General features: G+C 47.2%; 2 protein-coding genes across 4 annotated transcripts; both read right to left on the reverse strand.

Annotated features, from left to right (window-relative positions):
* Positions 1 to 637: 637 nt before the first annotated feature.
* Positions 638 to 25,520, reverse strand: LOC102457665 (uncharacterized). 3 transcript variants are annotated; one of them, XM_075923059.2, is made up of 4 exons: positions 25,383 to 25,520; positions 21,306 to 21,489; positions 19,609 to 19,729; positions 638 to 9,691 (listed from the first exon to the last, which is right to left on the reverse strand). In XM_075923059.2, exons 3-4 carry the CDS (start codon positions 19,706 to 19,708, stop codon positions 5,883 to 5,885), a joined length of 3,909 nt encoding a protein of 1,302 aa, XP_075779174.2. In that variant the 5' UTR covers positions 19,709 to 19,729; positions 21,306 to 21,489; positions 25,383 to 25,520; the 3' UTR covers positions 638 to 5,882. The 3 variants fall into 3 exon arrangements, with proteins under 3 accessions (XP_075779174.2, XP_075779173.2, XP_075779176.2); XM_075923058.2 differs by having other exon boundaries at positions 19,609 to 19,838; XM_075923061.2 differs by lacking the exon at positions 21,306 to 21,489 and having other exon boundaries at positions 25,383 to 25,516.
* On the reverse strand, positions 9,698 to 16,322 carry LOC149525473 (uncharacterized). The gene is made up of 2 exons (XM_089775964.1): positions 13,296 to 16,322; positions 9,698 to 12,776 (listed from the first exon to the last, which is right to left on the reverse strand). The coding sequence occupies exons 1-2, from the start codon at positions 13,762 to 13,764 to the stop codon at positions 12,316 to 12,318; spliced, it is 930 nt and encodes a 309-aa protein (XP_089632090.1). The 5' UTR covers positions 13,765 to 16,322; the 3' UTR covers positions 9,698 to 12,315.
* Positions 25,521 to 25,807: the final 287 nt, after the last annotated feature.

Raw genomic sequence — 25,807 nt, forward strand, 5'->3', positions numbered from 1 at the left:
CAGTGTTGCTCTCAGGAGTCCTTAGAATACAGCCCGTGTAATAAAGAAATATGAGGAATGATTAAAAGTTTGTACTAGCAGCAGCTTTGTATTAGGAAGTAGATGGATACCTCTTGTATGGACGGTCGTATCCCTTTGCCCCCACGTGAAATGATTGGGTAGCGCCTGGGGCAGAGGAGTGAACGAGTTTGGGATGTGAGAGTTTGAAGAAGAGGCCGTGAGACTCAGAGGCACCAAGGTCCCAAAAATTGCAGCCCATGCGAGGCAGACCGATGCAGGCCATACAGACAACCTTGGAATAAGAGCAGGCTCCTTTTTACAGATACCAGTGGACAGGAGGCACCAACATGCTGGTGTCATATGGCAAAGAAGAACGACTTCCAGATAAACAGATGTCAACATGGTGATGGATCGAGAGCTGACACAGCAAAATACATAGACCTGAATGGGAGAAAAGTCCTATTAAAGATGGGTAGTTTGGCATGAATCTCCAGGTCTCGTCATGTCAACATCAGAGCAACGGTCCGGACTGAGAAAAGCCCCTGCTCCTTCCCCTCACACTTAACTTGCCTGGCCAGTAAGTGAATGTGAGCAACAGACTGGTAACTTTAAGCAACAACAGGACTTATGTGTTGTGTGTGTGTGTGTGTGTGTGTGGCCTTGTCGTTTCTGAAGCATATGCTAACAGTTTTTCTACTGTGTTCACAAGAGGGCGTTGTTGTACAGTCGATCAGGCCGCACTACAGGGCATTTTGATCAGTGTCACAGGACAAAAAAGCCACAGTAGCCCAAATATACCTTTAACAAGTTTTATTGCCACTAGTTCAGGAGCAGTTTTAAAAGCGAGATATAATCTATTAATTAGCAATTAAAAAGCAGGTTAAAAGCAATGTTTAAATGGAATAGTTAACAGTCTAATCCTTAACCCAATTTTTGCAGCCTAATTCCTAATCCAGCTGTAACACACACTCTCCCACACACATTCACACATACCACTCACCCTCTGGGGCTGGCCAAACCCCAGGTAATGTTGAGTACTTTGCTTGAGTGGAAGTCCGACATACATGTCACCCCAATATACCGAATCGATGGGCTCCAACTCGTGTGGCAAAATGGTGTGGTGTATTGTGACGGCGCATCAGGGAGCCCCCAACCTTGCACCTCTGTCCACAGCCAGATGTGACGCTGCCAGCCAGTGGAATAGAAGGTTTATTTGCTTCTCAGTGTTACAGAGCAGCATGGGCTCAACATTGCCACAGGAGCCAGGGTAGACACCTTAGTCCTCTTGGGGGACAGGGGTTCACAGGCCCCTGAACCCCTGTCTGGACTTAGTCTGCTTCCTCCATGCTTCCCTCAGCCAAGACTGCCCCTTCTCCCAGCCACAGATCACTCATCCCCCCAGGTAGCCACCCCCTTCCTTTGTTCAAACTCCTTCCCCTGGCCAAGTGAGAAGTTGCCAGGCCATGGCCTACGTGCCTGCCCACAGGGACCACCTCCCATTGGGCAGTGCACACAGACACACACACAGTCTCTGCAGACCAGCGTAGGCCAGTAGGGGTCACCCACAGCGCAACACAGCAACCAGTGACTGCCCAACCAGAGTGGACCTAGGGCCAAAAGAGTGTACAGCCTCCCACTACGTCACATATATATCCCCTCAGCATGGGTCAGTCAGGTGGGACGACGTCCACTGGTTGCACACAGCCTGGGTGGGGTGATGCCATACGCTCCTTCTTGCATCTTGAGGCACCCAGTTTCCACCACCCAATTCTGTTTGCCTTACCATGAGTGATAAACAATGGACTGTCCTTGATTAGGTTCCTCCTTTGTTACTCCTTCTTATCTGGGAACGTTGCCTCCTTCTGCACCATTTTGTCTCCTCAGCACGCACAGTCTTTTCTTTCACACAGTCCTTTCTCTCAAAGTTGTAAACAGGTCCATAATCCTCGGGGGCACTGGCTCCAACCTTAGTATGGCCTCTCTTCAGCTCACTCTCTGTTAATCCACTCATGCCAACCATTCATGCTACCTATGATTTGTGACATATTCCCCCTGTTGATACCTGAGCCATGCTCACGGTATCACTACTTAGGTTAGACAAGCATTAATATTCATGCAGGCAGTGAAGCGGTACAAGAATAGTTACAGTTTATAACTAAGCTGCATAGTTCTCCAGATACATTGGCTTGAACACACCAGTACTTCGTCATTTACAGCAGTCGCAGCACATCGTGGGAAACAAACACAACAGTACAAAAGTAGCAATGGATCATGCAGCAAAGCCTAAAGTAAACAAATTATAAACATTCATAAGCACATTCCTATTTATATTTCACCAGGGGTGTTTGGTCAGGTCGACTACTTCGTTGCCCAATTGTTCAATCTGGTGGCCTTTTAGCTAAAACATGAATGTGGGTGGTGGCTGCAGACTGAGCTACTAGTTGAGCCTGTTGAACCACATTGGGACTCTTGTTTAAAAGTTTGGTTCAAATGGACGACTTTTGTGGAGGAGGAATTGGTAGATTGGGCATAGGAATCAAAATTGTAATGGTTTGGGGCACGGGTGACACTCATGCGCTCTGATGGGGATCGTTAATTACAACACCAGATACATTGTGGGTACACTGGGTATAACTCTCAGTAAAATTACCTTTTTGGCCTAAGGCTTACCAGTTACAGGAACAAAAGGAAAAACTATGTAGCACTTTAAAGACTAACAAGATAGTTTAATAGGTGATGAGCTTGCGTGGGCCAGACCCACTTCCTCAGATCATATTCTGGAAGAGAATTGGCATGACCATATATACCAAAGGAAGGAAACATTTTTGCATGAGGTTGTCGCATACATAGAGGAAGGTCCTGTGTTAAGAACAGATACTTTTATTTTGCAATGGTAGGAAAACACAGAGACTCTCTTTCTTGGGGTCCAGCTCAGAGAAGGAAGCTCTTGGAGCACTGAGCTAGATGGACAGACCCAAGAACCCAACTTAATCTGCTGACAGGGAACAACAGAGGTGAAGTGTCCCAAAGTTGGAGTGGGATTGGGTTTTAAGAGGGAGCCATAACCCGTCCGCTGCTGACCAGGGATTCTCAGTCAACACGGGATGGTAGCTGGCTTGGTGCCATCCCAAATTTGTAGGCAAAGCAAGCCCTGCCTTGGCCCCATGGAAGTCCATGAAGGGCTATGGCTAAAATCCCAGTCCAAATTGGGGTCCTGATGATTCCAAAGAGAAGTTGCGCCGCTGCTCATTTGGGACACTGGATCTTTGCATCACATTTGCATTTGAAAATGGATCACCCCATAGAACTGGTCCCAGGAGCAACAAGCTCATGTGGACATGGCCTCTTGAAGGAGCTCTGGGGTTAGGACCCATCCAAAGGGACGGCTGCTCTTTGCCACTGCAGAATGCGCAGCCACCCCTTGATGCACAGTGTTTGGAGCACAATCATCCACAGTTCACACAGAACCTGGGGCCCTCTGTCAGAATCAATGAGTGCGGGGGTCCCATTCTGACACACAACTTCCTGGAACAGTTTTGGCCAATTGGGCAGCTGTATGGGATTTCCTAGGGAAAGCCTGGACCCTTCCACTAAAGGAATCAATAACCATGAACAAGTTGATCTGTCCCTGGGGATTCCCAACTTACTTTACTTAAGAGCCGTTGGGGAGGGACCTTGAGAAAGGCTTTCTGGAAATCTAATTTCACTAGGTCCACTAGATCCCGCTTGTTGGTGGAGCCCCTCAAAGAACTCTAGTTTATTAGTAAGGCGGGATTTCTCTTTACAGAAACCATGTTGACTTTCCCTCAACAAATTATGTTCATCCATGTGTCTGACAATTTTTTTCTTTACTATCGTTTCAATTAATTTGCCCAGTACTGATGTTAGATGGACCGGTCTGTAATTGCTGGAATCGCCCCTAGAATCCTTTTTAAATCTTAGTGTCACGTTAGCTGTCTTCCAGTCATTAGGCACAGAAGCTGATTTAAAGGATAGGTTACAAACTAGAGTGAATAGTTCCGCAAATTCCCATCTGAGTTCTTTCAGAACTCTTGGGTGAATGCCATCCGGTCCTGTGACTTGTTACTGTTCAGTTTATCAATTTGTTCCAAAACTTCCTCTAATGACACCTCAATCGGGGACAATTCCTCTGATTTGTTATCTAAAGAGAATGGCTCAGGTTTGGGAATCTCCCCAACATCCTCAGCCATGAAGACTGAAGCAAAGAATTCATTTAGCTTCTCCGTTATGATTTTCTCATCTTTGAGTGCTCCTTTAGCATCTCAATTGTCCAAGGGCCCCGCTGGTTGTTTAGCTGGCTTCCTGCTACCGATGTACTTAAAAAATATTTTAAAATTACTGTTTGAGTTTTTGGCTAGCTGTTCTTCAAACTCCTTTTTGCTTTTCTTATTACGTTTTTACACTTAATTTCCATTTTCCTCAGTAGGATTTGACTTCCACTTTTTAAAAGATGTCTTTTTATCTGCCACTGCTGCTTTTACCTGGTGGTTAAGCCATGGGGGCACTTTTTTGGTTCTCTTACCATGTTTTTAATATGGGGTATACATTTAAGTTGGGCCTCTATTATGGCGTCTTTGAAGAGTTTCCATGCAGCTGCAGGGATTTGACATTTGACACTGCACCTTTTCAGTAAGGCTTAACTAGCCTCGTTTTTGTGTAGTTCCTCTTTCTGAAAAGAAAGTGTGCGTGTGGACCCAATGGTCAAGAGGTTCCCCATGGGGGTGGACAGATTGTTTCTTCACAATAGACAACCTGTGCCCCTACAGGGCCTCAGTCTGGTGCTCACTAGGCTCGTGAGCCCTCCCTTTCAGCCTCTGGCAACGTGCTCCCTTAAACACCTGTCTTAGAAGGTTGCCTTCATAGAAGCAATGACGTCGGCTAGCAGGGTTTCGGAGTTGAGGGTTTGACTGCTACCCCACCCTGCCTGTCTGCTTCAGGCAGTCTCCACATTTCACATGTTACAAGATATTTACCTTCTGGTATTTTGTCCAAAACCCAATTCGGCCCCTAAGGAATGTACTCTGCATTCTCTGGATGCCAGGCGGGCGCTGGCCTTTTCCATACACAGGACAAGAGGGTTTTGTAAACCCCCACAGCTCTTTATTTCAATAGCAGAAGATGAGGGGCCTGCTGGTATCTGCCCACTGCTTATCAGCACTTCCTGTGCTAGGGAGCGCTATGACCTTGCTGGTAAGGCAGCACCCCACGTCATGGGCTATTCCACTCGAGTACACGCATCATCGGTGGCCTTCCAGGCGCAGGTCCCCATATTGGGCATCTGCAGGGCAGCCACATGGCCTTTGGTGCAACGTTCACAATGCACTACGCGATTGCTCGGCATGGGGAGGACACTCCTCTTGGCACAGCAGTGTTACAGTCTATCTCCGCGTAAGGTGCACTGGTCTCCAACCCCACCTCCTAGGGTAATGCTAGGGAGTCTCTTCATTCGAATGCACATGAGCAAGCACTTAAAAAAGAAAAAAACCAGTTACTGACCTAGTAACTTTTCTCTTTGAGGTGTGTTGCTCACCTCCATACCAAATCCCACCCACCTCCCTTTCATTGGAGGACTCTTGCAAGAAGGCATGGAGGGGGTGGAGGAGCAGCAGGGGAATTTATGCACAAATATACCAGTGCCACTCCAGGGAGCTCCCTGCTGGCCCGACGGGTACTGCTGGGGAAAAAAGCGCCAGAATCCATGCATACGGCATGCGTACACCTCTTTCGAATGGACACGAGCAACATCTCGAAGAACAACAGTTATGAGGTAAGTAACCGTTTTCTCCTGAATCAGGGCTAAGCGTCTTGCTTTGGTTAAACTGGCTGTTTCGTTTTTATAAGTAAGCTCCAGTCGGTTTTTATTAAAACCAACTTTTAACCTGATCTGTTGTTTTTTTCATAATTTTCTTGAATGCAGCCTTTTTTTCTTGGAGCTTCTTGTGCAGATTCCGTTCTCCTGGCAGCAGGGGCTCCTTATTGGCAATCTTCCTTACTATCTCTGCTACTTCCCTCACTTCCTGCAGTGATTTTATTCTTTCCTGGTACCCAGGCTTCACTTCCTGTTGCTCCGACATGATCAGCAGGTCAATGTATTCCGGGGTGGACAGCGGGTTGGGTTTCAGAGCGATTTCCTGCAGACGTTGGAGGCTGCAAGATGATTTATTAATAAACTCCATTAATATCTGTTCCACTGCAGCGTATTCCTGAGACAGCTTTTCAAACACACTCTCTGTGGATAGCACCTCCCCAGACGCCGTCTCGTACTTCTCCTTCAGTTGTCCATAGGTCCGTTTCTCTTTCACTAGTTCGTATTCCCACCGGTACTTTTGATTGAAATGAACATTCCAGTCACATTTCCCAGGGCACACCCTGCAACGTCCTGTGTTCCTGTCCATAGCCGCACACCTGCCCTTATTAGCATCATTAATCATCATACAGGGATAGTGACACGTAAAGTGACACTTCTGGCAGTTGGTTATATACCGACCTGTCTCAGAGATGTCTGTTTGTACCGGCACTATTTTCTCCACCTCATACTCAAAGTTTCTATTGGCCTCCATATCACCCGTATGCTGCTCCAGAGCTTCCCGTGTCTTCCGCAGTTCTTCCAGCTTCACCAGGCCAGCTTTGATTTGTGGCTGCAGCCCTTCCACGGCCGCCTCCAGCTCCTTCCGCTCCCTGAGAACCTCCTGCGTTAATGACAGACTTCTGGTTTCCAATTTCAATAAAGCCCCCAAAAATGTCTGCATGCTCATGGCTCCCATTTTCCAGAATATTTCATCAACATTACAACTGCCCTCGTCAGCTGCAGCATTACAGGCGAAGAGTGTGGAGTTATTGAATTTGAAATGAACAGGGTTGCCCTGAGCGTCTTTAGCACAAGGGACATTAGCTGTTTTAATGGCCTCTAGAACAGGGGGGGTCTGCCCATCAGCGAAGGTGACCAGGATTTGGATGTTGTCTTTTATGTCCTTCCCGAAAATGGAGAGCACCGAGTCAAACACGTACCTCTGGGCGTGGGTCAGACGAGCTAGTGAGGCCTGAACCACAAAGCAGACGGCGTCGATGTGATCAATGGCCCCTGGGGTGGAGAAGAACTCTTGGACTTTCCTTATTATCTCCTTGTCATGATCTATCCCTCTGGTGTCGCCAAATCCGGGCGTGTCTATTATAGTCAGCGAGTAGGGGACTGGGAAACCCTTTGTGTGATTAACTTCATAGGCCGTCACCTCAGATGTCTGGCTCTCAGCCTGGCTTCTGTTTGTTATTTCATGGATGAGCTGGAACCTGAATTCGTCCTTCCATTGCACACCCAGGACGTAGTTGACCATCCCGTTGATGAGAGTCGTTTTCCCCGACCCGGTTGCTCCCATCACCATAATCACTTTGTTAGGGATCTGCAGGGTCTCCTTTCCCAGCCTGTACTTTGTGTAGGATGCATTAGGACCTAGTCCTGTCTTCTCCAATGGAAGGGTATAAACTGCGGGGGGGCCTTTTGTTATCAGAGACTCTTGTTTTACAAAATGTTGTGTTATTATCTGGGGTTTTGTTAGTGATGTTGGAGGTTGCTTGTCTCTTGTCGCAGGGCTTTCCTTAGGGGAGTGAGGTGGCTGCTTCTTTAATTTTTTCCTCTTGGGTGTTGAAATCAGCGTCTCTTCACTGGGATCACTCACAGTCCCGTCTGCACACACAACTGACACCCGGAATCTGTAGGTCATCTGTGGCCTCAGTCCATCAATGGTACAGGACTTGGTTCTCTTTCCCGTCCTATGCTCCAGCCATTTTTCCTTCCCCATATGTCTTTTACTACCAACCTGCTCTTTATACTCCACCTTGTACTCTGTTATAACAGCTCCATCTCCAGTAACATTTGGACTCTCCCAGGTCAAGTCTATGGCAGATTGTGCTACTGTATCTGTCACTGGCTTCCCGGGGGGGCTGGTTGGAAGCGTCCTCACCGTGTCGCTCACGTCGCTGATCTCGCTGAGCCCCGCTTTGCTCACTACCGCGTATCGGAACTGGTACTGGGTGTGTGGATGGAGCCCTGTGACTGTGAGTGTCTCTTGTGTGTTACTGACATTCACAGCCACCCAGTTCTCCTGCCCGACAAGTCTGTACTCTGCCCGGTAGCCGCATATCTCATGGCCTGCCGGTTTCAGCGTGAGCTGCACACGGTCATGTTGGACTCCATCACATGAGGGAGGATGGGGCTTTGATGGAGGCTCAAAGTTGGTTCTCACCACCTCTCTCTTTTTATACAGGTATATGGAAGCGCCTGGATTGGCCTCGTCTAGAACAGAGGCCACAATGAACCGAGTCTTGCCATTAGATTTGTTGACTCGGGCAAAGTCAGAGAAAGACTTTACGGCTCTTTGCGCTTTTCTTATTATCTCGTCATCCTCAAACCACAGTGCGGAGTTTGGCGTCTTACCGGCAGGACTGGCCAAAGCTGGATCATGAGGTTTCTTCATCAATTGTCTCCGCAGCCACAGGTTCAGTTCTGAGAAGTAGGGTTCCTCGTCATGCAATGAAGTGAGCATGAGAGACACCACAAAGTTGTGCCTGGGGCTGAGAACTACGCGCTGTAGCTCATTCCTGGAGGGTACAACTTCCACCCCCTCCAGCTCGGCAAGGTAGGAACCGACAAAATCCAGCTCTTCCTGTTTCTTATCCAGAAATTCATTGAGTCGCTGGGCATTGAATGGCGACTGCTCCTTGCTGGTTAAAATCTCCACCAGGGCCCCTTCCTCTGCGTCACCCCCACGGATCAAGGGCAAGGTTCTCGCGAGCTCTTCCTGGAAGCTCTGTCTGTGCTGTTTGCACAGGTCTCTGAACTGCTGGATTTTCCTCCCGATCTCGGGGAAGGCTGTAGCCGCTCTGTCCTTCTCCATGTCGTTGCACCGGACGTCACACTCGGTCAGGTGCTCCAGGGCACTTTGTGCATCATGAACCAGCACCGAGCTGATCTCACGCACCAGCTGAGCAGCTCTGGGATCCAGCTTGCTCAGGGGGTACAGCCAGACGCGCACCGGTACAGCCTTTTCCCCGGAGTCGCCAAGCAGCTTAGGGAGAGTCGAGTAAACTCCCAGGGCATCTTGATAAGTTACCGGATTGTTCTCCAGAGCAAAATCACCGTAAAATTTGCAACTGAGATTTTCAGTTTTTTCTATTTCTTTGTTCTTCATTTCCCCAGATCCTTCTGCTACTCCTGAAACCTTTGGAATTTTTTCTACTATCATCTTCATTTTCCCCTCTATTTCTATCATATTCTCGGATGAAGAAACTTCCCGATTAAACACAAAGAAAGCCTGAGCCCCATACAGCACAGCCGTGACCACATGGGTGGCGGTACCTTGATCAAAGACAGCAGGATAAGAGATGTTATCAGTCCCCAGATGGCTCATAGTCAGCTGCTCATACCTGGTTGTCACTGAGTAGTGGAGAGCAACTCGAGCATGATATTTTGATTTCTTAGTATCATTGAAAAATGCAGCAGATCCGCCTACTTCCACCAGGCCGCCCAGGATACTGGCTTTCAGGGACCCAGACAGATTGAGGGCAGAGGCCTTATCTTCCATGGTGTCAGACGTAATGATCTGGAATTCAGTCTTGGGATTTGGCATTGTTTCCACATCTCTCTTGAGGGCTTTGATGCCCCATAAAGTGATACCTGGAAAATTCCACCCAAGCACATAGTCAGTGAACACTAGAGACATCATAAGAACATAAGAACTGCCAGACTGGGCTACACCAAAGATCCCTTTAGCCCAGAATTCTGTTTGCCAACGGTCCAATACTTGGGCTATGTCTAGATTACATCCCTTTATCGGAAAATGGATGTAAATTAGACATATAGAAATTGTAAATTAAGGTAGGATTTGAATTTCCCATGTTTTTATAGAACTCTATCATATCCCTCCTTTATCTCTTTTCTAAGAGATTCTAATTGTCTACGTCTTTTTAATCTCTCTTCAAATGGGACCTGTCCCAAATCCCTAATCATTTTTGTTGACCTTTTCTGAACCTTTTTTAATGCGAATATATCTTTTTTTTTAGATGAGGCGACCACATCTGTATGCAGTATTCAAGATGTGGGAGTACCATGGTTCTATATAAAAGCAATATGATATTCTCTGTCTTATTCCCTATCTCTTTTTTAATAATTCCTAACATTCTGTTTTCTTTTTTGATGGCTGCTGCACACTGAGTGGATGTTTTCAGAAAACTATCCACAAGACTCTAAGATCTCTCTCTCTCGAGTAGTTGTAGCTAAATTAATCCCCATCATATTGTATATATAGTTGGGATTATTTTTTCCAATATTCATTACTTTACATTTATCAACATTCAATTTCATTTGCCATTTTGATGCCCAATCACTTAGTTTGGTTAAATCTTTTTGAAGCTATTTACAGTCTGCTTTGGTCTTAACTATCTTGAGGAGTTTGGTATCATCTGCAAATTTTGCCACCTCACTGTTTACTCCTGTCTCTGGATCATTTGTAAAGAAGTTGAATATGATTGGTCCCAGTATGGACCCTTGGGGGACATGACTAGTTACTCCTCTCCATTCTGAAAATTTACTATTTATTCCCACCCTTTGTTTCTTGTCTTTTAACCAGTTTTCGGCCAGTATCCAGTTAGGTTACAAAATTGTTGCAATTTCAATTAATAAAGTTCCTTTGTGTTAAAGAGACACCATGAGCAAAAGAACATTCACACCAAGGGCTTGAATCAATGTGCTCTGTCATCTGACACTCCAATGGAATTGCTAGCTATCCACCTGGCTCTCTGGCTGATAATATACTAGTTTCTTTGTTACCTCATTCTCTCCCTTCCTCACCCCCATTTGTCTCACCTGTCTGTTGCATCTTGTCACAACAGAAATTTTAAATGCTTTGGAAAAGGGGTTGCCTTCCTACTGTCTAGAGCAGGAGTGTCCAAACTTTTTTCAAAGAGGGCCAGATTTCATAGAATCATAGAATCATAGGACTGGAAGGGACCTCGAGAGGTCATCGAGTCCAGCCCCCCGCCCTCAAGGCAGGACCAAGCTCCGTCTACACCATCCCTGACAGATGTCTATCTAACCTGTTCTTAAATATCTCCAGAGAGGGAGATTACACCACCTCCCTTGGCAATTTATTCCAATATTTGACCACCCTGACAGTTAGGAATTTTTTCCTAATGTCCAATCTAAACCTCCCTTGCTGCACTTTAAGCCCATTACTCCTTGTCCTGTCCTCAGAAACCAAGAGGAACAAATTTTCTCCTTCCTCCTTGTGACACCCTTTTAGATATTTGATGAATTTTAGAAAATTTGATGAAGTGAACATGCGTGAGGGCCGACCATTTTGCCTGACATTCTTTGAACCATTAAAATTAAATGCAAATTAACTATTTTATGCAAAGTTTATTGCAAACGGCATACTTTTCATTTCGTCACATGGATGACAAATCTAAACTGGTGTTAAATCACTCTGCCTTTCATATCTGAAGGCCAGATGAAAAAAAAATCCAGGAAGCTGAAATATATGTCAGGAACATTGTAAAGTACATTAGGGTACGTCTACACTACAGCGCTAGTTCGAACTAACTTAGTTCGAATTAGTTAATTCGAACTAAGCTAATTCGAACTAACGTGTCTAGAACTAAAACCTAGTTCGAATTAGCGTTTTGCTAATTCGAACTAGCAAGTCCACATTGAGTGGACTCTGAACAGGACTGAAGGATGGCCGGAAGCAGTGCCGGCAGGGCATCAGAGGAGGACGTAGAGCGTGGAGATGCTGTCTCAGGCTAGCCGAGGGCTGCGCTTATAGGGTCCCAACCCCCACCCTGGACACACAGTTCTAAGGGGTTCCCCGCTTACAAACCAGTCCTGGCTTGGAGTGCCCGAAGTACCCACACTGGGCACATCACAGCACTCGGCCATCAGCCCGGCTGCACTTGCCGCAGGCTGCCAGCTGGGGAGAGGGGGCAATCGGGGGGCTGCAGGAGAGCTTCCACCCCCAGAAGCCCGCAGAGCCAGCCCAGTCCTCCCCATCGGGGGCTCGTACCCCATTCCTCCCTCACCTCCTTCCACTTACCCTTCCCTAGCCCCCCTTCTTATTGATGTACAAAATAAAGGACACGTGTGTTCAAAAATAGAAACTCTGTTTATTTAACAAAACTCGGGGAAACTGGGAAAAGGAGGTGGGAGAGGGGAAGAGAGAGGCTGGGAGAGGGGAGGGGGAAAACTGGGAGGAGGGAGCTGAAAGGGGGAAGCAAGGGAAAGGAGGGGGTGGGGAAACTGAAGGATCAGGGGTGGGGGTCTCGCCGGGCCGACCGCCTCCCAGTACGGTGAGGGAGGGGGCCTCGGCGTCCCCGGGGGGATGGGGTGGAGGGTGCGGAGGTTGAGGTGGGGGGTGTGGACATTGAGGAAGAGGTTGTGGGGGTTGAGGAGGAAGAGGTGGGAGGGGGAGCAGGAGTGGGAGGAGGGACAGCAGTTGGGGGGGCAGCAGGCGCAGGACCAGCACAGGGCACCATGCTCTGCAGCAGGAGCTGCAGGTTGGTGCTCAGCCCTCGGAGCTCAGCCAGCAGCTCGTGGCGGAGCTGCAGGTCTTCCCGCATCCACGCCCGTAGTGTGCGGTGCACGGCTTGCAGGGCCCCAAGGTGCTGGTCCCAGTACTCCTGCTCCGTGCTGGCGGTCCGGAGCAGGCCGCGGGTGCGGGAGCATGTCCCGGGCGGGGTGGTGCGCCCAGCACGAGCAGCTGGTGCAGCTGTAGAGAAAGAAGAGAAGGGGTCAGTTCTCCCTGGGGACGCAGAGGATGATGCCCAGCCCCCTCCCTAACTCCGCAACGTGAGGGCGACCATGTCCTGCACCGTCACAGCCGCTGTGCTTGTACAGAGGCCATGGTCAGGATGTCTGGCTCTCCCCGGGACTGGGAGCTGCCCCAAGACCGCACCCATGTCCCTGTGCCATGTATAGTGTGGCCGGGGCGGCGGGGGGGAGGGGAAGATGTCCCCTGCCTCCGTGTAGAGGGGACATGTGAAGGGAAAGCATCCTGCTGGGTCCCTCCCCGGGGTCGGGAGCATGTCACGTCTCTTTGCACAAGCATGTGCCTATTGGGCAATGGCCCCTGGGTGTCACGCAGCTGGAGCCACCTGCCCAAGGGTGGCATGGCATGTGCTCGCACGTGCACAGGTGTCTGCGTGATCCGTGGGAGGCATGGCCCACGCGCGCGGTCTCTGGTCTCCCTCCCACCTCCCCCCTGAACTACTTAATTCAAACTACTTACCTGGTACGGTCTCCCTGGACGACGCTGCTGGCGGTGACCCTTCTGGTGTGCCCAGGTCAGGGCCCTCTGGTCCCGGCTCGATGTCCCCTGGGCTGGCACGGACCACCCTGCCCCCCAAGACTTGGTGGAGGGCAGTGAAGTAGGGGCAGGTGGCAGCCCCTGCAGTGGCGCCGCCTCTTGTGGCCCTGGCGTACGCCTGGCGCAGCTTTTTAATTTTAATGCGCACCTGCTCCTGGGTGCGCCTGTGTCCCCTGGTGGCCATGGCGGCTGCTATGCGGCCATAGACGGCCACGTTCCTCCTCCTAGTGTGGAGATCATGGACGTTGGGGGCCTGCCCCCAAACCTCAATGAGGTCCATGACCTCCGCACTAGTCCAGGAGGCCACGCGCCGTCTACGGCCCCTGGCTGGCCCCTGGGTGCTGGGGGACTGGGCAGGGGACGTGTCACTCGCACTGGCCGCCTGGCTCATGGTGGGGCCATTGGTTCAGGGCAGAGACTCCTGGCAGGGCTGGCTGACTCTAGTGCCGTCTGGCCAGAGTCTACCTCTTTAAGGGCCCGGGGCTGGGGGAGAGGAGAAGAGTTTTCCTGGTTGTGCCCAGAGTGGCCACCAGGGAAACCTGGGGAGGGCTAGCCTCCCACTAGTTCGAACTAAAGGGCTACACAGCCCTTAGTTCGAACTAGCTAGTTCGAACTAGGCGTTAGTCCTCGTAAAATGAGGTTTACCTAGTTCGAACTAAGCGCTCCATTAGTTCGAATTAAGTTCGAACTAATGGAGCGCTAGTGTAGTGCCTAGGAAAGTTAGTTCGAACTAACGTCCATTAGTTCGAACTAACTTTGTAGTGTAGACATACCCTTACATATTATTGGTAATAAAGGTTGTCTGTCAACTTTTAAGTTAAAAAAATATGAACAGGAACATAACACCAAGTATACATGTTGTGTCCAAATATACTTATAACTGATTTAGACCAACTGACATTAACTGAGATTTTACAATGTATTCATCTCAATTGAAAAAAAAACTTGCCTGCACTAATGTGAAGGATGAAACTGAGATCTGGACTGCAGCACATAGGCTAGGTCTGGTTCAAAGGCAGTGGTTTTGATGCGCAAAATGTCACTCAGGTGAGAGTCACTTAGTCTTGTCCTCACGCGGTTCTTGTTAAAGTGCATAGCAGAGAATGTCTTCTCACAATATATGTTGAGCCAAACAAGCTCAGCATTTTCTTAGCCAATGTTCGAATCTCTTGAAACCGGCTCTTATCCAGTTGGAGGTAAAAGTTCACAAGAGAGAGTTGTTGGTGACGACTGTGTAACTCGCTGTCACAATGCAGCTCAATGAGCTCGAGCTGCAGCTGATCTCCTTTTCAATAGCTGCAAAATCCTGAAAGAGCCGTTTAAACTCCCCAGCCAGAGATGTGATGTCTGCTGCATACCTGCTCATTTGCGCACTGATATTGTTCTGTGGAAAACTGTTCATTATTTCCTGCAACGCTGAAAAATGTATGGTATTGGGCTGTGTTTGTGACAACTGCCTTATGAAAAGTTGCAGCTTTGTCCCAAAGGCTTTGAGGTGTGAATAAAGCTGGTTCACCGCTGCATCTTTCCCCTGAAGACTCGTGTTCAGTACATTCACATGCTTTGTTATGTCAACTAGAAACCCCAAATCAGCCAGCCAAATAGGATCAGATAGTTCTCGCATTGGTTGTCCCTTTGTTTCCAAGAATTCTCCGATTTCCTTTCTGAGAGAGTAGAAACGCTGCAGTGCAGACCCCCGACTGAGCCATCTTACATCGTTGTGATATAAAACATCTTCGTATTCAGCCTGATGTCCAGTAGAAACTGTTTAAACTGGCGGTTGCACAGGGCTTTAGAGCGAATAAAATTAATAGTCTTTAGCACCGGTTTCATAACATGATCATATTTGAGATGTTTATCACAGAGAACTTGTTGATGAATGATACAATGGAGTTTAATAGCTTTGCCTCCTTCTTCGATCACCTTGTTACAGATTATGGTTGATAATCCACTTCATTCACCAGCCATGGCAGGTGCCCCATCAGTAATAATCCCAGTAACTTTGTTCCAAGGCAGTTTCATGTCATCTATGGCGGAACTAACAGAAACAAATAAATCTTTTCCTCTTGTTTGGTCCGTAAGGCTCTGGAGGTCAAGTAGCTCTTCAGTCACATTCATTTCATTGTCCACCCCCTCATAAAAATCAGCAACTGAGCTGTGTCAGATAGGTCCGTGCTTTCATCACAGGCTATTGAAAAGAAGTCAAAATCCACTCCTTTGGATGTCAACTGTCTCTTAATATCTGATGAAATCTCTTCAATTCTCCGTGCTACAGTGTTACGAGCCAGGCAAATGTTGGCAAACTCTTGCTTCTTCTCGGGACAGATATTCTCAACCATTTTCATAACGCATTCTTTGATAAAGTCACCCTCAGCAAAAGATTTGCAATTTTTAGCAATTAACGTTGCCACCTCATAGCTCGCCCTTGTGGCATTTTCATTTGACTCATGGGCTCTTGTGAAAAATCGCTGTTGTGACATTAAAACAGCTTCAAGTTGCTTCAACTTTTCACTGCGGTCGCGCCCTGTTAGCTTGTCGTTACGTGCTATGTCTCGACTGGTAGTGTCTCTTGACATTAAATTCCTTATGAACAGCCACAGTCTCTTGGCATATCAGACAAACAGTGATTCCGTATTTCAGTGAAGAAATATTCCACTTTCCACCTGTCCTGGAAGCGGCGGCCCTCACTGTCAACTTTCCTTCTCTTATTTACAGTCACCATTTTTGAAATTGACCAGAAGGGGAAGGGATCATGTGAGCGCAGTACCAGAGGTTTTGGTCTAAGTGTGTTCGTCCGAGCACTAATACACTGCCCAACAAGAATTCTCTTGCCTTTGTGGCTGTGTGTGGTGAAGAGTCTAAGGATGAGCTCAGGCGTGTTCGCAGCTCCACGTGCCCGAGCCCGCCAGGAAGCTGACAGCGCGCAGCGCCAATCACAGGTACTGAGACATTTCCCGATCTCTGCAGCTGCGGACCGGGAAAATGTCTCAGTACCTGTGATTAGCGCTGTGCGCTGTCAGCTTCCCGGCAGGTTCGGGTACATGGAGCTGCAAACATGCCCGAGCTCATACTTAGTCCTGAGCCGTGCTCGGGGATTCGTTGGGGGCCATAAAAGATAGATCTTGCCAAATTACCTGTGGGGCCGTATTAAACCGGAACACGGGCTGCAATTGGCCCGCGGGCCGGACTTTGGACATGCCTGGTCTAGAGTGACAGTGAGTGGTGGTGTGCTCTGATCATCATGGGATTCATGTGCAGTATCACATAAGCATTAGCAAAAGTTTGATACTCTAAAGTGTCCCTCATCTCAAATACAAAGAGCTAGATGGAAAGCAGAATAATTGTCTATGGAAATCATGAAAAGATTTTTGTCCAGTAAGAAGCTATTTTTTCTGAGCTTGCTTGGAATTGTAGCCCAAGGTCTAGTGTGCGTCAACAGCAGCCCTCAGAACTAAAAGTTGTGGACTACAAACTGCAGCATGTTGGGAGAACTTCTTGGTTCCTGCCTATTATTGCTGTTGTTTGTTCTACATTCTGCAGATAAATATAAGCCTTCCTATGTTCAACATCTACTATACTTTTCTCCACCCTCAGATTCCCTGGCAGATGAATCTTAGCATCAGGTTCAAACAGAACAGTGTATGGTTAGAATCCCCTGGGATGCTACATAAAGGGGAAAGGAGTCCAGGACAGCTGGCAGTATTTTAAAGAAGCCTTATTGAAGGCACAGAAAGAAACTATCCCGACGCATAGCAAGAGAGGCAAACATGGTAGGAGACCGGATTGGCTTACAGGGGAAATCTTTGGTGAACTTAAGCACAAAAAGGAAGCTTACAAAAAGTGAAAACTTGGACAAATGACCAGGGAGGGGTTTAAATGTATAGCTCGAGAATACTGGGGGGTTATCAGGAACGTGAAAGTGCAATTGGAATTGCGACTGACTAAGGATGTGAAGGATAACAAGAAAGGTTTCGACAGGCATGTTAACAAGAAGGTGATCAGAGAGGGTGTGCGGCCCCTATTGGATGAAGGAGGTAACTTAGTGACAGGTGATGTGGGGAAAGCTGAAGTACTCAATGCTTTCTTTGCCTCTGTATTCCCGGACAAGGTCGGCTCTCGGACTAATGCGCTAAGTGACGCAAGATGGGATGAAGACGGGCAGCCCTTGATGGGTAAATAACAGGTTAGGAAGTATTTAGAAAAGCTAAACGTACACAAATCCAAGGGTCTGGATTTAATGCATCCGAGGGTACTGAAGGAGTTGGCAAATGTCATTGAGGAGCCTTTGGCTATTATCTCTGAAAAGCCATGGAGATGGGGAGAAATCCCGGATGATTGGAAAAAGGCAAATATAGTGCCCATCTTCAAAAAAGGGAAGAAGGACGATCCAGGGAACTATAGGCTGGTCAGTCTTACCTTGGTTCCTGGAAAAATCATGGAAGGGATCCTTAAGGAATCCATATTGAGGCACTTGGAAGAGAGGAAAGTAATTAGGAATAGTCAGCATGGATTCACAAAGGGCAAGTCATGCCTGACCAATCTGATTAGCTTCTATGATGAGGTAACTGGCTCTGTGGACATGGGAAAGTCAGTGGGATGTGATATACCTTGACTTTAGCAAGGCTTTTGATACGATCTCCCACATATTCTTCCCAGCAAGTTAGGGGAATGTGGATTGGATAAATGGACGGTAAGATGGATACAAAGATGGCTAGAAGGCCGGGCCCAGCGGGTAGTGATCAATGGCTCGATGTCAGGATGGCGGTCGGTTTCTAGCGGAGTGCTCCTAGGTTCAGTTCTAGGACCGGTTTTGTTCAACATCTTTATTAATGACCTGGATGAGGGGATGGAATGCACCCTCAGCAAGTTTGCAGATGACACTAAGCTAGGGGGAGAACTAGATATGCTTGAGGGCAGAGATAGGGTCCAGAGTGACTTAGACATATTGGAGGATTGGGCCACAAGAAATCTGAGGTTCAACAAGGACAAGTGCAGAGTCCTGGACTTGGGACGGAAGAATCCCCAAGCATTGATACAGGCTGGGGACCAATCAGCTAAGTAGCAGTTCTCCAGAAAAGGACCTGGGGGTTACAGTGGATGAGAAGCTGGATATGAGTCAACAGTGTGACCTTGTAGCCAAGAAGGCTAATGGCATATTAGGGTGCATTAGGAGGAGCATTGCCAGCAGATCCAGTGATGTCATCATTCCCCTTTATTCGGCTCTGGGGAGGCCACATCTGGAGTATTGTGTCCAGTTCTGGGCTCCCCACTGCAAAAAGGATGTGGACACATTGGAGAGGGTCCAGCGGAGGGCAACCAAAATGATTAGGGGGCTGGAGCACATGACCTACGAGGAGAGACTGAGGGACTTGGGTTTGTTTAGTCTGCAGAAGAGAAGAGTGAGGGGGGATTTGATAGCAGCCTTCAACTTCCTGAAGGGAAGTTCCAAAGAGGCTGGAGAGAGGCTGTTCTCAGTAGTGACAGATGGCAGAACAAGGAGCGATGGACTAAAGTTGTGGTGGGAGAGGTCCAGGTTGGATATTAGGAAAAACTATTTCACTAGGAGGGTGGTGAAGCACTGGAATGGGTTTCCTAGGGATGTAGTGGAGTCTCCATCCCTAGAGATTTTTAAGTCTCAGCTTGACAAAGCCCTGGCTGGGTTGATTTAGTTGGGATTGGTCCTGCCTAGAGCAGGGGGCTGGACTTGATGGCCTTCTGAGGTCTTTTCTAGCTCTATGGTTCTATGATTCTATGATTCATGTAGACAAGCCTTAGGTGAATAGTCTCAGGTGACATATGGAGTTGGGGCAGAACAGGAAATTGATCCTAGGTCTCTGTACTACCAACCAGCTCCCTGTTGGACCATCTGTACTCTCAGATTAAGTGCCCATTACATCAGGAATAGAGAGCATGGAAAGGTTTGGGGGAAAAATTCTGAAAATATTATTTCCCTCATCAATCAGCAAGAATTGGGACATTGACCATTCTGTTTTGCTGCTAGTAAAGAGCTGGTAATTTTTTTCAGCTTTCTTTAAGCATTTCACTAATGTTTCTTTGTGTCTCATTTTTAAATCTAACCAGATGCTTTCCAGCTTTTAATCCCTCCCAGATGATACCATCCTAAATGGGCAAGAAGTGAAGTGCTTTCTTCGCTGAACAGCCCCTGCAGGGAAGAGTAATTTGGTAGCACTCCAGTGAACACACAAAGTGGCGCTGGATGCAATTGTAACTGTACCTGGTATGAGAATGTCGCTACGGCAGTCGTACAGCATCCCTGTCCGGAAAGGGCGGCCCAAGGCTGCCATCTCAATGGGTGATACTCCAGTGTAAGCCATGGTGGTAGCTGTGATCCAGCCCTAAAACACATCAGGAACACAGTTATACAGCGGAGCTGAGCTCCTGTTCATGCTCTCCCCATCTTCCTTTTATCTGACCAGAAGGGTTCTATATAGCTCAGAAGCTTGTCTCTCTCACCAACAGAAGTTGGTTCAACAATGGACCTTACCTCCCTCACCTCGCTGCTCATTTATCCCCTACGATTTTCTGCTTTCAACAAACTGCTACGGGTTGGATTAAACTTTGCCCTGTAAGCAAGGTGTGAAGAAAGCTTCCCTTACAGCTAGCTGGAAGTGGGGAGAGACCCTGGGTGCGTCTATGTAAATACAGTAGAATCCAATAGAACAAGAGTGTGGCAGGCTGCTGGCTTAGGTCTGTCACAGTGACTACGTCTAGACTGGCATGATTTTCCGCAAATGCTTTTAACGGAAAAGTTTTTCCGTTAAAAGCATTTGCGGAAAAGAGCATCTAGATTGGCACAGACGCTTTTGCGCAAAAGCACTTTTTGCGGAAAAGCATCCGTGGCAATCGAGACGCGGTTTTGCGCAAGAAAGCCCCAATCGCCATTTTCGCCATCGGGGCTTTTTTGCGCAAAACAATACCGCGTTGTCAAGCATTTGCGCAAAAGGGCTTTTGCCTGAATGGGAGCAGCATAGTATTTCCGCAAGAACACTGACAATCTTACATGAGATCGTCAGTGTTCTTGTGGAAATTCAAGCGGCCAGTGTAGACACCTGGCAAGTTTTTCCGCAAAAGCAGCTGCTTTAGCGGAAAAACTTGCCAGTCTAGACGCAGCCAGTATGTATATGTCATCAATATGTACAAGCATGTTACACGTGTCCAACCTATGGAGTAAGTGCACCCCGACAGTTTGTGGCTGTCTAAATTTAGACATAGAAGGAGGCCCCAGGCTCTTATGCTTATAAAACCGGGTACCCGGAACTTTTGTTATGAGAGGAGAGAGGAAGAAAAGGAAAGAGGAGATGAGAGAGAGAAAGGAGAAGGGCAGGAGGAGTCAGGAGTTAAGATTATTCTCTAAATTTTGTCTTTAAACTTTATTTTTCTAATAGCCAGTTAGGTAAACTAAGCTAACTTCAGTAAGCGTTTAGCGTTAGCCTTTGCACTCCTCAGCCAAGAACCAGGGCTGGCCCGAGCCATTTTGGTGCCCTGGGCCTGGGTGCGTGGTGCCGTCCTTGGGCGCATGTGCGGGCCTGCCCCTGGGGCGCAAGCCCGCCCCCCCTAGGGTGCACGGGCCAGCCTCCAGGGCTCACGGCACATGTGCTGCCCAGCCTGGCCCAGCCACCGCTGCTGGCACCCTAGGGGCCGCGCCTGGCCGTGCAGGACCCCGCGACCGTGGGAGGAAGGACGCTGGTGGTCGGCACCATGAGGATTGGGGGGGCCAGTGCTGCAGGAGCCAGGTGCACGGTGCCTGATGGCTGCCACAAGGGATGCCCGCGTGCCCCTTACAGCTGCCATCAGGTACCCCCCATTGGTTGGCGCCCCGGGGAGCTGCCCGGTTCGTCCACCCCTTAGTATGGCTCTGCCAAGAACTGAGAAACCTTGACCCGAACTGTTGTTCACCTCCATCACACTCACCTGGGAACCCACTCCTGCAATAAACTCTGGTGAAAGCTCTGTCCACACATCTACACCACCACAGGACCTAACCACATGAGCCACCACATCAGAGGCTCCTGCAACTTCACATCCACCAGTGTGATCTATGCCATCAAGTGCCAGCAATGCCCCTCTGCCATGGATATTGGCCAAACTGGACACTCTACAACAAAGGAGAAATGGACACAAATCAGACATTCGAAATGGTAACACACAGAAACCAGCTGGGGAACATTTTAGCTAGCCTGGACACTCACTAATGGATCTCAAAGCAACTCTATTATTACAAAGCAATTTCAAAAACCAGCCAGAGAGAGGAGCTGTGGAACTTGCCTTCATTTACAAATTTGACACCTGTAATTGAGGTTTGAACAAAGACCTGACCTGGATGGGCCACAACATTCCACACCCTAACGACTTCAAAAGCGAAGTACCAGGTACTCACAGCCCACTCTATTAGCCTTATTTAGGATAGAAACTCAAACTGACAAAAAAACCCTCCTTCTCTTTCCCTCACCATCCCCTCTTTTACTGCTATTTATTTGTACCTTGAACTCCTTACTCCGGCCATCTGAAGAAGTGGGCTGTGCCCATGAAAGCTCATGATCCCATCTACATTTTTGTTAGTATCTCAGGTGCTGCAGGAACAATGGTTGTTCTGAAAGTTTTTTGTCAGTTACAGACTAACCTGTCTACCCCTCTGAGACTGTGTAAATTTAACAGGCATAAGCGAAGACTTAGAACGATATTAAATGTCGATGACCACGGATACACCTATTTGATGCACCTCCTAGAAAGACATCAAAATCCAGAGTATTATCTTTATGATACTGTTCCTCCACCCCGAGCAGTGGGAAATAGCGTTGAGACTGTCCCTACAAATGCCTGATCATTTTCTTTTTGCAAATCACCCTGTCAAGGGGTGCATGTAGCCTATAGAGATCTATATATATTAAAGTTTAATCATTTGTTTTATTATAGTTTGTAGGTTTATAGAAATGTAATTTAGCTGTAATGCGAGATACTTACAGGCCATATCCTGTTGGGGGCATTGCTACTGAAGGGCTAAAGTTATATGGTACCAAGGAGATAAGCAGCAGCAGCAGAGTTCAGTGACCTGGCCTCGTGATAATGGGAGAAGCTGACATATGTGTTTACATAAGCGATCAGAAAGACTAAGAGCCACCAAAAAGGCTGCATATCTCAGAACTGATAGGGTTCAAGTTGAGTAGCCCACCCCCCACCCAGTTTACTCGGGCTGCACTCTTGAGCCATCTGCCTGAATTTCCTCCAACTCTTTGGCAGATCCCTACAGGGGTATAACCTCTCAATAGTTAAGAGTCATTGAGGGGGAAAAAGTGAGAACCCTTCCTCACCCACTTTACTTTTTTCTTTGGGAATTTGATTAAATAAGTGTGAAAAACTGGTTTGGGGGGTTATTTCCTGTTTCTTTCTCTGAAGGAACGCCTTCAATTATAGAGTTTTAGAGTAATGAATAAGAATAGTGTTAGAATCATAGAATATTAGGACTGGTCGAGACCTCAAGAGATCATCAAGATCAGTCCCCTGCCCTCATGGCAGGACCCGGAATGGTCTATATCATCCCTGAAAGAAACCTGTCTAACCTGCTCTTAAACATGCCAAGTGATGGAGATTCCACAACCTTCCTAGGCAATTTATTCCAGTGTTTAACCACTGTGACAGGTAGGAAGTTTTTCCTGATGTCTAATCTAAACCTCCCTTGCTGCAGTTTAAGCCCCTTGCTGCTTGTCCTATCATCAGCGGCCAAGGTGAACAATTCCTCTCCCTGCCCTCCATCCTTGTGACACCCTTTTAGATATCTGAAAACTGCTATCATGTCCCCTCTCAGTCTTCTCTTTTCTAAACTAAACAAGCCCAGTTCCTTCAGCCTTGCCTCATAGCTCATGAAATGTGGTGCCCAGAACTGGACATAATATGCCAACGGAGGCTTGATCAGTGCAGAGTAAAGTGGAGGAATAACTTCTCATGTCTTGCTCACAACACCCCTGTTAATGCAGCCCAGAACCATTTTTACTTTTTCTGCAACAGTGTCACACTCTTGAGTCATATTTAGCTTGTGGTCCTCTATAACCCCTAGATCCTTTTCTGCCGTACTCCTACCTAGACAGTCACTTCCCATTCTGTGTGTGTGAAAGGGATTGTTCCTTCCTCAGGCTATGTCCGGACTACACTTCTCTGTCGAGAGAGAGATGTAGATTAGGCACATCGAAATTGCTAATGAAGTGGGGATTTAAATATCCTGTGCTTCATTAGCATAAACATAGCTACCACTTTTTTTCAAAAAGGAGGTTTTTTTTTTTTTTTAAAAAGGTAGTCTACACGTAGATCTGTTGAAAATAAACCCTTTTTTTCACAGTTCCTGTAAACCTCATTTTTGAGACATACAGGATCTGTCAAAAAAGGGTTTATTTTCGACAGAGCTGTATCTAGACTGCCATTTTTTTCAACAGAACTCCATGTCGAAAAAAAGTGGCAGCCATGTTTATGCTAATGAAGTGTGGGATATTTAAATCCCTACTTCATTAGCAATTTTGACATGCCTAATTTACATCTCTCTGTTGACAGAGAGGTGTAGTCTAGACATAGCCTCAGTGGAGCATTTTGCATTTGTCTTTATTAAACTTCATCCTATTTACCTCAGACCATTTCTACAGTTTGTCCAGATCATTTTGAATTATGACACTATTCTCGAAAGCACTTGTAACACCTTCTCCAGTTGGGATAATCTGTAAACGTAATAATTGTACTCTGTGCCATCATCTCGGTCTCAAAACAGACCCCTGTGGAACCCCACTTGTTATGCTCTTCCATCATGATTGTGAATCACTAATAACTATTCTCTGAAAATGGTTATTTAGTCAGTTATGCACCCACTTTACAGTAGCCCCATCTAAGTTGTATTTGCCTAGTTTATTGATAAGAAGATCATGTGAAACTGTATCAAATGCCTTACTAAAGTCTAGGTATCCCACATCCACCGCTTCTCCCTTATCCACAAGACTTGTTATCCTATCAAAGAAAGCTATCAGATTGGTTTGACATCATTTGTTCTTTAGAAATCCATGTTGCATGTTTCCTATCACCTTATTATCTTCCAGGTGTTTGCAGATGAATTCCTTAACTACCTGTTCCATTATTTTCCCTGGCACAGAAGTTAAACTGACTGGTCTGTAGTTTTTTTAAATAGTGCTTGAAATGATTTCTATTCTGCATGTTAAGATAAGTAGTGCAAGGGCAAGACTAGAATCTGTAGGAGTTGCCCACAGCCTGGCTTTAGAAATCTTTGCCAGAACTTACATTCAGGAACATGGAGGAATTTCATACAACTAAGAGACAGCGAGATCATCTCTGCATATTGTAAACCATGGGGTTTTGTAAGCGAGGTGTTTGATACAGAAACCAAGCAGAAGAAACAGAAGGCTAAGTTGGTGAAAGGAATAGCCTCTGAATATCTGCTTGTGGCTTTCAGTGCACTAGGGAGGAAATTGAATTTGAAATTAGAATTATTCAGAAAAGCCCATCAAACTATTGGGAGTTAACCCCTCAGTTAGATGTAGTGTCAGAGAAGCAACCAGTCTTTCTCCTAAGGAATCAGGAGTTAAAGAAAAAGTTAAAATGGAGCAGGTATGAAATACAGGAGATAGACGAGGAAACACACTGCTGGCAAGAGGAAGTGACTGCTACCTAAGATTAATGGATAGTTAAAAGTCAGATTGTGGTTGGCTGTTAGAAAGACTCAGAGAGTTGGAAAGTTTTCACAATGAGCTGGAGAAAGTTAAGATTTGTAATAGTGGCAGAGTGCCTGTTGTAGAAAGCTCCTTGAAAGAGAGAGCAAGCACAGGGGTACGTAAGGAGACACAGATTGTGAGAAAGACAGGGTATAAATTACAGAAGGATGTAGGGTCAGTTCCTATTCTTGTTAATATGGTGGAGATGATAGAAACAGAGCAACCGGTGAGTCCAATTACTAAAAAAAATGGCAAAAGAGTTAGTTCAGGCTGACACAATCAATACCTTTAGTAGCCGAGACTGAGATTGAGTCTCAGGAGCCACAGGGAGAGTCAGAGAAGGAAGGTAGCAGTGCAGCAGCTGTCAGTGATCTCCACGAAGGGAATCTGTCTCCTAGAGTGACACCATGGGAGGTGGAGTCAAATGTCATCTCAGAGGAAGTAACTAGTGATGCAAAAGAAGAGAGGAGTGGAACAAAGGAGGAGGAGATAACCTCTCCTCTGGTGGGGTACGTCTAAAGTACATGGCTCCATCGACGGAGCCATGTAGATTTGTTTGATCGGCAAAGGGAAATGAAGCCGCGATTTAAATAATCGCGGCTTCATTTAAATTTAAATGGCTGCAGCGCTGAGCCAACAAACAGCTGATCAGCTGTTTGTCGGCTCAGCACACTAGTCTGGATGCTCCTGCACCGCCGACATGAAAGCCCT

The sequence above is a fragment of the Pelodiscus sinensis genome, chromosome 2, assembly GCF_052426305.1.
Source record: "Pelodiscus sinensis isolate ZL-2025 chromosome 2, ASM5242630v1, whole genome shotgun sequence".
Lineage (NCBI taxonomy): Eukaryota > Metazoa > Chordata > Testudines > Trionychidae > Pelodiscus > Pelodiscus sinensis.

Excerpts from the sequence above, each read along its gene's own strand:
- LOC149525473 (XM_089775964.1), bottom strand. The coding sequence starts at position 13,764 with ATGAGCCAGGCGGCCAGTGCGAGTGACACGTCCCCTGCCCAGTCCCCC. Across the intron at positions 12,777-13,295 it reads GTCCAGGGAGACCGTACCAG|CTGCACCAGCTGCTCGTGCT; the intron begins GTAAGTAGTTTG and ends CTTTCTCTACAG.
- LOC102457665 (XM_075923059.2), bottom strand. The coding sequence starts at position 19,708 with ATGGCTTACACTGGAGTATCACCCATTGAGATGGCAGCCTTGGGCCGC. Across the intron at positions 9,692-19,608 it reads TAGCGACATTCTCATACCAG|GTATCACTTTATGGGGCATC; the intron begins GTACAGTTACAA and ends GGAATTTTCCAG.